Raw genomic sequence first — 12,498 nt, 5'->3', positions numbered from 1 at the left:
ACAAAACAGTTAAAAAATACACGATTAATTTCAATTTGAATGCCACGCACACGATAACATGCGTTAGGTGGTTTGAAAAAAGATCAACAAAATTTCTTCATATTTTCAGCTGATAGACGCCCACTACACAGTACAGGCCAAAAAGTTCGCCATAATGACCAATCTTGTGCGTGTTCGTGGTCGCCACTCGAAAACTTTATACAATTTCCTCTTATACATTGTATATAATGAATTTAAATAATACGTTGAAATGTATGAACTATGCAGGTGTGAAGTCTGTGTTGATCGCGCTACTAGCGGCCAAGGCAGAGGTGCGGTATGAACCGCGCAAAGTATCAGCGGTGGACATCGCACAGTCCATCACGACGCTCGGCTTCCCAGCTGATGTCCTCAGCGATGGAGACGACTGCGGGACTTGTGACCTTTTACTCAACGTAAAAATATTTCCTAGTATTTTTTTATTAATTCTAATTTGTATCGCTAGTGTTTTACAATATATTTTTTTCGCTTTTACTAAAGGCAGACAGTTGAGAGAGGGTTGCCGCTATTTGATACGAATCTTTCTTCTCCCAGCTGCGAGGCACGATAGCGTTTTATAATTTTTTACAAATTTTCTTACACAATTTTCTCTTATTGGTAAATACAACTAAAATTTATAAATATTAAAAATACAATTTGGAAGTTTTACTCATTTATTAGTTAGTACATTATTTTAATTCAAGTCGCTGCCTAAGCGCTACAGACCGTTAAATGCCTTGAGATTTAGGACAATGTACCGGGCCAACTCATCTAAAGATTCTGCAGTAGATTTTTTCTTGAGAAGGTCCGGTAAATTGAACGAGGTATATTAAGTTTTTACATAAGGTCACGTGGCTACGTCTTTTAGATGCGAATCGGGATATCTAATAAGCGTTGTCCAGAACGCTTCCATTGCAGTATAAATGACTGCTTTATTTATCCTCCTTCCACCACCGTTAAAATATGATAAAAAGAATATAGTTCTTGCAAGTTTTTCAATGTGAAAAATGTAAATTATTTTTTTACTTTTACAGATAAAAGGGATGACGTGTGCGTCGTGCGTTAGTAAGATAGAGAAGACCGTACTTAAGCTGATGGGTGTGTCGTCCTGTTCCGTTGCACTTACCACGTGCAAGTCAGTGCGCAAGTTTTATTTATTTAAAAAGACTAAAGATTTTGGCATAGCTTAAAATTTTAAAAAATGGCTTAAAATTATAAAAGTAACAACAGTAGGAACTGTCACGATTACGTACCACAATACAGTCTAATCCAGTGTTCCTAACGCGAGGTTACGCCCCACAGGTGGGTAATTTAATTGTTAAGGGGGGCAATAGAATTTTAGAAAGGCTAAGGTAGATAGGCATATCACAAAAAAGTTTGGAAAATACTGGTCTAACCTGTACGGTACTGATTTTTCAGTTATGTTTTTATTGACTCTGCAATAATCATAACATCATATACTTTTAGATATATGATATACATTTTAATATAATTGTGCAGTATTACCCCAGGTAGAGAACTGAGACTTGCGATTATAGGTCGCGGATTCGATTCCCCGTAAAACAATCTTAAAAAATTCGTTCTTCGTGTATTAATTAGATAGGGTTGCAACTACTTACAAACAAGTTTCCATATTTGTGTACCATAATACCACACTGCGTTTGCCAAACTGATTACCACGCGTGGCGATTATAGTATATCCCCCCATGGGTATCTGTGGGATTGAAACGATTTTAATATAACACTACAGCAAAGTAAAATACGAATTAATATAAGACACTTATAGCGACAGAGTAGCAAATCAAAATACAAGTTGTGATATTAAGATATAAACACTTAGAATAATTATACCGGCTCGAATAAGACCGGTTGACTGCATCCAACGTCTTACAACCTTTACAAAGTCGTCTGTGCACCTTCTGTATGGACGTACTATGTGCTTGCTGATCTAATATCTCCACACTATAATCTTAAAGCCTCTGCGGATATCTTAGCGCTATATGACCTTTTACTTCAAATTGTTTCCGCAAGGATACGTCGATTGTTCATTTGTCTACAGATCTCCTAAGTCCTGATTCTAATAGTAATATTAATTTGGAATAATTATTTCCAGGGGTAAAGTGAAATACGACGCAGAAATTATTGGCCCACGCACCATATGCGAAGCTATCAACAATTTGGGTTTCGAAGCCAGCGTGGCTAGTACCAACAGACGTGGCGCCACCGATTACCTTGAACACAAGTGAGTATCACACAAAATGTTTACACCACAATATTACTGGTGATCCCACTAGGTTTTTTTTCCATAGAGCGACCACGTTCTAAAGCCATACGATGCTTTACGTAGTTAAAATAAGTTAAACTGCAACGGTCTGTGCCGAGATTCCCGTAACGTAAACGTGTCTTAGGCCAATCGCCTTCTTCGCTTCATATTCTCACATCATAACCCATATATATATATATATATATATATATATATATATATATATATATATATATATATATATATATATATATATATATCTACTAGTCGTAGCGTTTTAATATCGAACCAATCGTGACTTTCATTTCAGAGAAGAGATAAGAAAATGGCGAAACGCGTTCTTGGTGTCGCTGGTGTTCGGCGGGCCGTGTATGATCGCGATGACTTACTTCATGGCCACCATGTCGCAGCACAGCGCTCACGATATGTGCTGCGTGCTGCCCGGCCTCAGCCTCGAGAACCTCATCATGATGCTGCTGTCTACGCCCGTGCAGGTCTGTTCATCATTATTTCATCACCCGCCCACTGCAAAGCCTCCCATAACGATCGCCACGATAACCTATCTTACGCTCCTAATTTTTGTAACCTTTGTTTACATTGTTTTATCAGTATGTTAATAAGTGTATCATAGAAGCCCTTTGTCTGTTATTTCATAAAATTTAGTCTGATCAATTAAAAACAGTGTTTTACTTGCTGATGTGTGCTTGAAGGTATTCATGTCATCATCATCGTTTCAGGAAATCTATAAGATGACCACTGATGGACATGAGTCTCCGCCATAGGTTTTTAAATAAGATCGCATTAATGTAGGCGTGGCAATGTAAAGTGAAATCGTAAACTAAACTGAAATTTAGCAGTTATAGCCCAGCGGTAAATGATTGAGAGTTGCGATCGTAGGTCGTCAGTTCGATTCCTGGTAAACAATCGATGGGCAGCAACGTCCTCTGTGTACCCTAATACCACACTACGATCGCAAACGCTCTTGCCAAAGGTAGCGATTATGGTATATCACACTAAAGATATCTTTAGGAAATGCCTATGCCTTTTAGTGGACGATTCTCGGTTAAGACGACAACGACGAAACCAAACACTATAAAAGGCTGGTAGGTTATAACTTGCACAAAGATTTAGAAGAATGTTTTTTTATATTCATGTAATATTTGAAAATTTAAATAAAGTGTTTAGGTTCCAAACACCATTAACCTAATTCTTCTTTATTATAGCCGAAAATTATTCTTTTGTATGTACTAGAGTATCTTAAATTTATATATTAATAATTGTGGTACTCCATTTGACAGTTTATAGGCGGCTGGCATTTCTATAAGCAAGCTTATAAGGCGCTTCGACACGGCAACCCGAACATGGACGTCCTTATTTCAATGACAACGACTATCAGGTACGATTCCAATGTACAAGAGATTCAGTCGATTCATTAACAATTAGCTGAGTACACTGAATGTGATTTAAGAACTAAGAGTGTACCCTTTTTTTCATTTATTGAATATTTTTATTTATTTAAAAACTTTTTATACATTTTCGAATAACGACAAACTTAATACCGAAGGTATATTCGGCCAGTGTACCGTTTGGGCGGTGCAGAGATAAATTGATAAGGCGGGTGAAACTAGTTAATATCATAAAATACTAGAAATAGAATAACAAAGTAAAATCTAATTGAGAAGGCAATGAATCACATAAAACACATATCAATATACCCAAATGTGGAAGGTATAAAAAAATTTCCTTTGTGCCTCTTATATGCGACCGCTTTTCTTATCTATATTCCCTAAAAATAACCAGAAAAGTTTTAACGTAATTATTATAATAACATATTATTAACTTTAAAGCACTGCACTATTTGCTTGTACAAATACAGTGATAGCATGTTTAAAGATATAGTCATACCTCGACTATATATATCTCTAATTTAATATATGTTCGCAGTTACTTCTACTCCCTGGCGGTGGTGCTAGCAGCCATGTCCCAGGAGGACGATACCAGTCCACTCACGTTCTTCGACACGCCGCCCATGCTCTTGGTATTTGTATCCCTGGGAAGGTGGCTCGAGAACATTGCGAAGGTGATATATTCTATCATCTCGAGTATTCGAGTAATAGATATACAATCATTCTGCACTAAGAGTGAATGAATCCACAATATCCGCCTAATTAGCTGTTGTATTTAAAAAAGTATAGCTTCAGCTGGTCACCTCACCTTTTAATTAGTAATGATTTCATTGGTTACTAAACGCTGTTATGCCTATCGATAATGATTTATTTACTCGTATTTACACATTTATATATAATATAACGGCAAGTTTGCGTAGCAGAGTGACGGGGGTGGAAATAAGTAATTTTAGAATGTAATAAAGTACCTGACTAATAGTAACAAAAATAACTGTACAATAACTATAATCTTTATCATCATTCCCGCCATAGGACGTCCAGTGTTGGACATAGCATAACATTTCTAATAGTACCGGTTGGAAGCCGCCTGCATTTATACATACATGAATAATGATATATATGAATGATATGATATATGTGAAGTAATATAACAACTCTATTTTCAGGGTAAAACTTCAGAAGCGCTGTCTAAACTACTGTCACTGAAAGCAACGGAAGCGCTGCTGGTGACCATCGACCGAGACGGTAACGAGCTGGCAGAGAAAAGCATTCCGGTCGACCTGGTCGAGAGGGGGGACATTCTCAAAGTATGTGGTAAATTTATTAGTATATATTAGAGCGTGAACGCGTTTAACATCGCGGAATTTTTTAAAATGTTGCTATTTTGGCGACATATATTAAAGTACTACATTTATATATCATCTTTATCGTTTCGACTGTATGTTTTTGCGACATATATAATAAGTATTACATTTATATCTCATCATCATCGTTTCGACTGACGTCCAATGTTGGACAAAGGCCTTCCACAGAGATTTCTAATAATATCGCTTGGAAGCTGCCTGCAAATAGCGTCAATCGAAGACTTTCTGGTCGTCTATCTGTCGTTGTCTTTTGCGTTCTGTTTTAAGGTACACTTCACTGGCAAATGTATATTGATACAATAGAGAGAAGATTCAATTTGATCACCTGATGCTGAATGATACGCATTGCACCAAAATTTAGTGCTACCCAAATTTTTAAATAAAAAATCATGCACGGCTTCCTTTGTTGTCGCCGCTCTTAGTAATTTTATTTCGAATCACTCGTGGTCACGTAGGTTGTTCACCAAAATCATCTCGGACCTCCACTGTTGGACATAAACTTCCGCCATATATGGATCGTTACATGCTTTTTTACAGTTTCCTGCCATCTCTTACTGACTGAAGCATCTAACACGAATAGATCCAGTTGCGATGCCGCCAGGGTTTTCACTGGGTTTGCCCTGGTTCTTAAGCTATTATCTCTATCCTGGATAAGTCTATATAGCATCGGTTTTCTTATATTGCCGAGAGAGTTATGTTTATATTGAACTCCTGGAAAATGGAGATACAAGTGGGGTTTTTACGGCCTATGCATTCTGTTTATAATTTACTGTCCACATTTCTGAACACCACAGAAAACACTATCTTAAATTAATTTTGTGGCTTAACACCCACTCATTGTTTGTTGCAGGTTGTGCCCGGTGCCAAAATTCCCGTTGACGGCAAAGTTATATCCGGACAAAGCACGTGTGACGAGTCCTTAATCACAGGAGAATCCATGCCAGTTGCTAAAAGCAAAGGTAGAATATTTAAAATTTAGACTTTAAAAAAACTTTGAAGTAAATATTGATATAAATATACTGTGAGTCAGTACGAGCAGGGCTACCAGCTCAACGGTAAAAGACTGAGACTTGCGACCATAAGGGGTTCGGTTTCCGGGATACAATCCTACATAATTCACACTTTGTGTATTAACAATATAGGATTGCCACTGCTCACAAACAATTTCCTAAGGATAGGCAGCAGCGTTCTCTGCGTATAATAATACTACATTGCGATCGAAACATAAATATCTTTGAGGGAGGCCAATACCTTCGAGTGAGCGCCTTTGGGCCGAAACGACGACTGTGATTCATGGACATAACACATAAATTGTTGTCTCAACTGTATGTGTGACCAAACTAGTTAGTTAGTTAACTAGTGGTCCTTAAGTTCGAAGCTGAAATCAAAGGTTTTGATTTCAGCTTCGAACTTAAGGACTTGATTGTTGTTATTGAAGCCGTGTATTTCTTATATCTTCCAATTTTAATCGAGGAATACACATAAACGAAAAAGTTGATGTAGTTCTTAATTTAATATGCTAAAAAAGTATATAATATATTTATTTATGTATTGTATAGTCTTGTTTTATTACTATTACAACAATGTATTCAAATTCGTTAATTTAAAATAGGTATAAATATATAAAATTTAAATTATGTATAATGTTTTAAATAATAATTCTTTTCTTTACTAACTACTCAGGCAAACAAGTGGAACGTTTTAGTACAATTGCCCACACAAAACTATTTTAGGCAATGCAATGTCAACGCCATCTATCGGCGAAATCCGAAGTCACAGCGATTCGTATGACATCTAGTATTAACAATAAAACTTTTATTTATATATTTAGACGACTTATTCAGATGGTGGTGGCTGAAAGACGCCCTCAATCAAAACAGCTATCTGCCTAGTATTGGATTCCTATGATATGTATATTAAATCCTCAGACTCTCTGGTAATCGGCGGCAGCATCAACCAACATGGAGCTCTGCTGATGCGCGCAACGCACACGGGTGAGGCCAGCACGTTGGCACAAATCGTTCGCCTCGTGGAGGACGCACAGGCCAGTAAGGCGCCCGTACAGCGTCTCGCTGACACCATCGCTGGGTTAGTAAACTATCTCCTAGTAAACACTTACTGAATATGTCTTTTAACATTACAGAATATGACTAGGCAGACTATAAAAGGCAGATTTTACAGAGGCTTTGCTTAAACTTTAAAAAACGAACATAATTTTCGAGGAGATGTTCTATCTATAGACTTTAAGCAGTATACAAGATGTCCCATAAATCATAGTCATTAGAGATAAAAAAGTCAGTGATTGGAAATAAGTGTAAAAGATTTAGAGGAGTGAAGTCAAAGCTTTTACATCTATTCACATTGAATGTGATCACTCTAAGATATATTACATTCATTTATTTCTTCTTTTATAATACGATAGGCCAATAACTTCTAACAGTACGAAATATGCGGGGTCTCATAGTAATCTGAATTTTGAAAAAGATTTTTTTTTACTTTATAATTTCTGAAACCGTTAGTTTTACGATATAGTTTATATAGTTTATATAGTTTATCATAGATTCATCTGTATAGGTATGTTTTTATATATGTATATGTTTGTATGTATTTACTCCTCTCCTCAACTGCCCTCTCCTTTACGTCTCTCATCTCCATGCAAAGGTTGTCTGGTAGGGATCGCCTCGAGCGATAAGACCGCATCTTGTACCATATGAATTGATTCTTTTTTTTCATCTATTCACTGTCTATGATGTACAAAAAGTGGAAATAAATAAAAACTCATCATCATCAAGAGCCTTCCCGCGAGATCACCACGGTGACAGGTCTTGTGCTGCCCTCATCATCGACTTCCTGTTACTTTGACTATGCCGTCAGTCCGCCTATCACCGGCTCGTGGTCGTTCGTGTACCATACATTAATTGACAGCAAGAATCTATACTCGTCTTTATTCACCTTTTTAAAGCTTTTACATCTGTAACCAATCTTCATAAATACACCAATACCTCGCTTTGCGTCGTTTCGTTTTGCGTTTTGCGTTCGAAGTTGCGTTGCTGCTTAATTAGTACTAATTTTTACTGTGCGTTGTAAGATTTTCGAGGTTGCGTTGTTGTGAGTTCAAGTCTTTAATTTTTTTCTTGATATTTTCTTTTTTTTTTCTAACCGATGGCAACACTTGTTTCTAATTGCGCCATGTCATCGAAAATCGGGGATTCCCTTTCTAACTAAAAATCAACGCAACTTGAAACACAGTTTAATTTTCACTTTGTTTTGCTAATTTTAAGAGTTCAGTTTCAATTATGTAGTGTGTTGTAATGTAGTGTGTTGTGCTTTTTTTAAAAGAGAATAATTTGTATGAATTTTTACGTGTTATATTTGGTTACAAAAAGATGTAAATATTATTCCAATTTATTTATTGGTAGTTATATTTTTTTGTTTTAAATGCTTATTTTATCCAATTTTCTTTTTAAAAAGTAATACTACTTTTTAAAAAGAAATACTACTTTTTAAAAAGGATTTCGTGACACTTGAACCTATCTTCGATCTTCACATGTTTTGCTATAGAGAATCTTAATTCACTTTGCGGCGTTTCAGTTTGCTTCGTGTTTTTTTGGAACGTAACCACGACGCAAAGTGAGGTATTGGTGTATTTCATTGTAAGTAATGGTTAAGCGAATTTATTTTCGTCTTTATTAGACTATTTCTGGTTTACAGGTACTTTGTCCCAATGGTCGTGTTCCTGTCGATACTAACGTTGGTGTGCTGGATCATTAGCGGCGCTCTTAACATAGACAGGATAAAAGCGATCACACCGGTTAGTATGATGGTTTAGTTTTAATTTCTCGCTATCAGTTCTTAAATACCTTAAACTACATTTCCATTCAAGTTATTGCCTAAATAAAAGAAAGAGAACACGTCCGCACCGTGCGACCGATAGATGTAGTTTGATATTTTGACGCCGGGTAAACGCATCCTTTTCTTGTTATTACTAATGACATTAGTTGTGCATTTGCTGGTTGTAACTAACGGCAAACATAATATTGAAAATTTACTTGCTTGCGGGTCACATCGCTCTTGGTGGATATACGACATAATCAAGATTACAGGAAATCGCTGAATAGGGTCAGGGCAAGATCTTGGTGATCTATAGGAAACGCCTATGCCTTTCAGGGAGCGTCTTTCGGCTGACATGATGGTAATGACCAATACTGTTTATAATTGAAGTAAAATTTAATGAGACATAATGTAGTTGTATTTAATTTTTCGTATTTTGTAGGAGATCTACCGCGACGGTACGAAGTGGGAGTTGATCATACAGACAGCCTTCCACTTCGCGTTGAGCGTGCTGGCCATCGCGTGCCCATGTGCGCTGGGCTTGGCCACGCCCACCGCGGTGATGGTGGCCACGGGAGTCGGAGCTAAACTGGGGCTACTTATAAAGGGTGCGGAGCCTTTGGAAAACGCACATAAGGTAAGAAATGTTATGTTGAAATATAGATTATGTTGATTTGGCAGCGGTATTGAAACCGCAACACCGCGTCTTAGTACTTTAAAGGCATATCATTACAAGAAAAAAGTTATAATGTCATAAGTCATATGAAATGGTAACATTTTATTTATTTATCTTTTGTATTACAGACGATAGGCTAGTAATAGTACAATGTCATAGCAACTATTATTTAAACAAATGTCTATTAATAAATTGAAGGTAATAGCACATATTTATTGATGAGCTCTGTCGTCTCATTGCTTTTGCTTTCTATATGCAATAAGAAATGAAATCAGTAAACCAACAAAAGTAACTACACAGCCCAGTGGATGGACAAATTGAAGTAGCAGATGGTCGTTGGGCCGTGAGGTTTTGGACTCGAGACCACGGACCAGCAAGAGTCTCTTAAGAAGTTCGCCCAGGATGGTCAGATGACCCTATTAAGATTGTTGAAAGACGTTAAACGCAGGCCGCGTACCGGTCCTATTGGAAATATAAAGCGAATGTGACAGTGGTTGAAATTATGATGATTATTAGAACCTTTTATTAATGTTAATTTTGTTTGTCATGTTAAAATATAAGGTTATATGTTTTTGGTTGTCAGGTAAAGACGGTGATATTCGATAAGACTGGCACGATCACGCGCGGCAAGACGAGCGTGGCGAAGGTGTCGCTGCTGACGGGCGAGCCGGGCAGCCTGCCCGACGTGCTGGCCTGCTTGCACACCGCCGAGCTCAACTCCGAGCACCCTGTCGCCTCAGGTAAGGTTAGGGAGCCTTCCGCATTCCTACTACCTCCCGCGCACACAACTATCCTACTTACAAAGACAAATACAATTTGATAAATTAATTAATTCAAATTGGCATTTACACACAAACATATGTATGTATATACATCGGAACTCGGTAGTTTCGGCCGACGCAGACAGATGGCGATAAAATTCAGATAAAAGGCGATCCGCGTGCATTATACTTTAGCTTATTATAATTTTATTTTTCTTCCTGACGAGCAAAGCTTTTCACCCTGTCGATTAGAATCGGCGAGGCACATTTGAATCAGAACGGGAGAGGTAAATTGCGTGATAGACTAAGCTATGGATTGTCCCTCCAATAGACCTGAGAGATCGATGCTCTTTCAGCCCTTTGAACTATCTATGTACTAGAGGAGCCTTCGAGATTAGTCTTCCTTTCTCTGCCACTTCTTCCAATTCAAACCACTATTTACTGCAAATAATACCTTCTTCAGTCCCAAAAAATAGAACTAACTTAATAGTTAGCAGTAACTATAGCGCTACTTTGTAATGGACGGTATTTCGGGTGTGCACTCGGTTTGTCTTACCACTTAATGTACTATGTGTGTGTTTGTGTTGTGCAGCGATAGTGCGTTGGTGTGCGGCTGCGTTGGGAGAAGCGCGTGCTGCGTCGTGCAGCGGGTTCGCGGCCGTGCCGGGCTGCGGTCTTAGAGCACGTGTACGCCTTCGCCCCGGCGTGCAGCCTACTCCCCAACTGCGAGACGCACTCAACTCTGCCAAGTACGTGATAAACATAAAACACTCTCATCTCGTGCGGATTACTAGTTTCAGTTGCAAGGAAAAATCGGGGAGGGAACCATCACCCGGTGAGCAATAAGAAAAGTCGCTAGAACTTCCTTGGCTTCTTTAAGAAGGTCATTGAATCTGAGAAAAGAGCGAGTAAATAAATGGTGTAAGTGAAATAAAACAAAAAGGATAGAAAAGATAATAAACTGATACTTTAAAAGTCGACTAAAAATGAACTGTGATGTAGAATCTATATCACAGTTTACACACATTTTGTTTCCTTATTATCTATATTATCTATATATATATATATAATATATACACACATATACATATATACATATATATACATATATATACACATATATACATATATATATATATATATATAGATAATAGAGAAACAAAATAATATTATAGTTAATGTCTGTTTGTTCACTGACTTCAAAAACTAACTTAACATTGCAAGTGAGTTGGAAAAAAAGCGTGTGCTTAGCGCTCGAGCATAGTTAATAAGATAGAAGCGATCTTTTTTTTTATTAAAGGTCGCCATGAAATTTCAAACTAAGGCAAATATTATATGTAAAAAATAAAAGAAAATGTTAAAGAAGGATCCCGCAAAGAAGGCGATGTACGAAAGAAAAGGTAAGAAAAGGAACGCAAGGTATTGTGAGATTAAAAAAGGAATGAATGGAAGATATTAAGAATGAGAGGAAAATGACAATAATAATATTAGCTCAACCATGGTAGCAGAAAACGTGAGGTCCTCAAAATTGGTGGCAATACAAAAAACATAGACTGACATTAGACTTTTTATTACTAACATTAAGTTCTGGACTCATAGATGTTTGTATAAATAAAATTAAAATTACAAGCAAAAATACGAAGCTAGTAAATCTTATATCATTTACATAAGATTCCACGAGTTACCGGCTAATAAAGATATGCCTTTGCTGTGCCTGAGCTGTGAGAAATTAATAATAAACTAAAAGCCGGCACCAACATTTCGGCCATTGCAAGTCTACAGCTGGACTTAGGCCTCCTCCATAGAATTAGAAAAAGACCGATTAAAAGCCGCCTGCGCTCAGCGTCTTCAGACCAGACACATGGGGGTCTATTAACCTTGTAGCTGGATGTCTTAGGCTACTCCTCCGTTTGTTGAACATGATATGCAAATAGGGCTGTCACTCGAAGGATTTTTAATTGGTTCTTTTTCCAGGGCTGGCGACACACTGCAAGTGGGGGGAGTACCCGTGGAGCTGGTGGCGGGAACTGGAGATGCAGCGCTCAGCTCGGCACAGGCAGCTGCGCGCCTGCATGCACTCATAGTGCCGCCTGCAGACCAACAGGCAAGTATCGTTTATTGGTAAACCTACAGCTAAGATCCTATCATTTCAGCTATAAGACGTCCATGACAAGACATA

The 12,498-nt window shown here is 37.6% G+C and overlaps 1 protein-coding gene across 1 annotated transcript in view; it reads left to right on the top strand.

Moving 5' to 3' along the window:
- Positions 1-12,498, top strand: part of ATP7 (copper-transporting ATPase 1) — a 76,084-nt gene that overhangs the window by 52,665 nt on the left and 10,921 nt on the right. Inside the window, exons 9-22 of the mRNA XM_068765830.1 lie at positions 268-434; positions 1,053-1,153; positions 2,132-2,260; positions 2,592-2,775; positions 3,580-3,677; positions 4,226-4,361; positions 4,854-4,994; positions 5,902-6,010; positions 6,980-7,139; positions 8,763-8,862; positions 9,325-9,519; positions 10,142-10,298; positions 10,912-11,068; positions 12,294-12,423. Coding sequence (XP_068621931.1) covers positions 268-434; positions 1,053-1,153; positions 2,132-2,260; positions 2,592-2,775; positions 3,580-3,677; positions 4,226-4,361; positions 4,854-4,994; positions 5,902-6,010; positions 6,980-7,139; positions 8,763-8,862; positions 9,325-9,519; positions 10,142-10,298; positions 10,912-11,068; positions 12,294-12,423 — 1,964 coding nt within the window. The remainder of the gene's footprint in view (positions 1-267; positions 435-1,052; positions 1,154-2,131; positions 2,261-2,591; positions 2,776-3,579; positions 3,678-4,225; positions 4,362-4,853; positions 4,995-5,901; positions 6,011-6,979; positions 7,140-8,762; positions 8,863-9,324; positions 9,520-10,141; positions 10,299-10,911; positions 11,069-12,293; positions 12,424-12,498) is intronic.

This window comes from Battus philenor, unplaced genomic scaffold (genome assembly GCF_028537555.1).
Source record: "Battus philenor isolate CCGP_79_NKW_IND1 unplaced genomic scaffold, ilBatPhil1.0.hap1 SCAF_20, whole genome shotgun sequence".
NCBI lineage: Eukaryota > Metazoa > Arthropoda > Insecta > Lepidoptera > Papilionidae > Battus > Battus philenor.
Note: the sequence above shows the minus strand (reverse complement) of the source record. Positions and strands in the feature narration are given on the sequence as shown.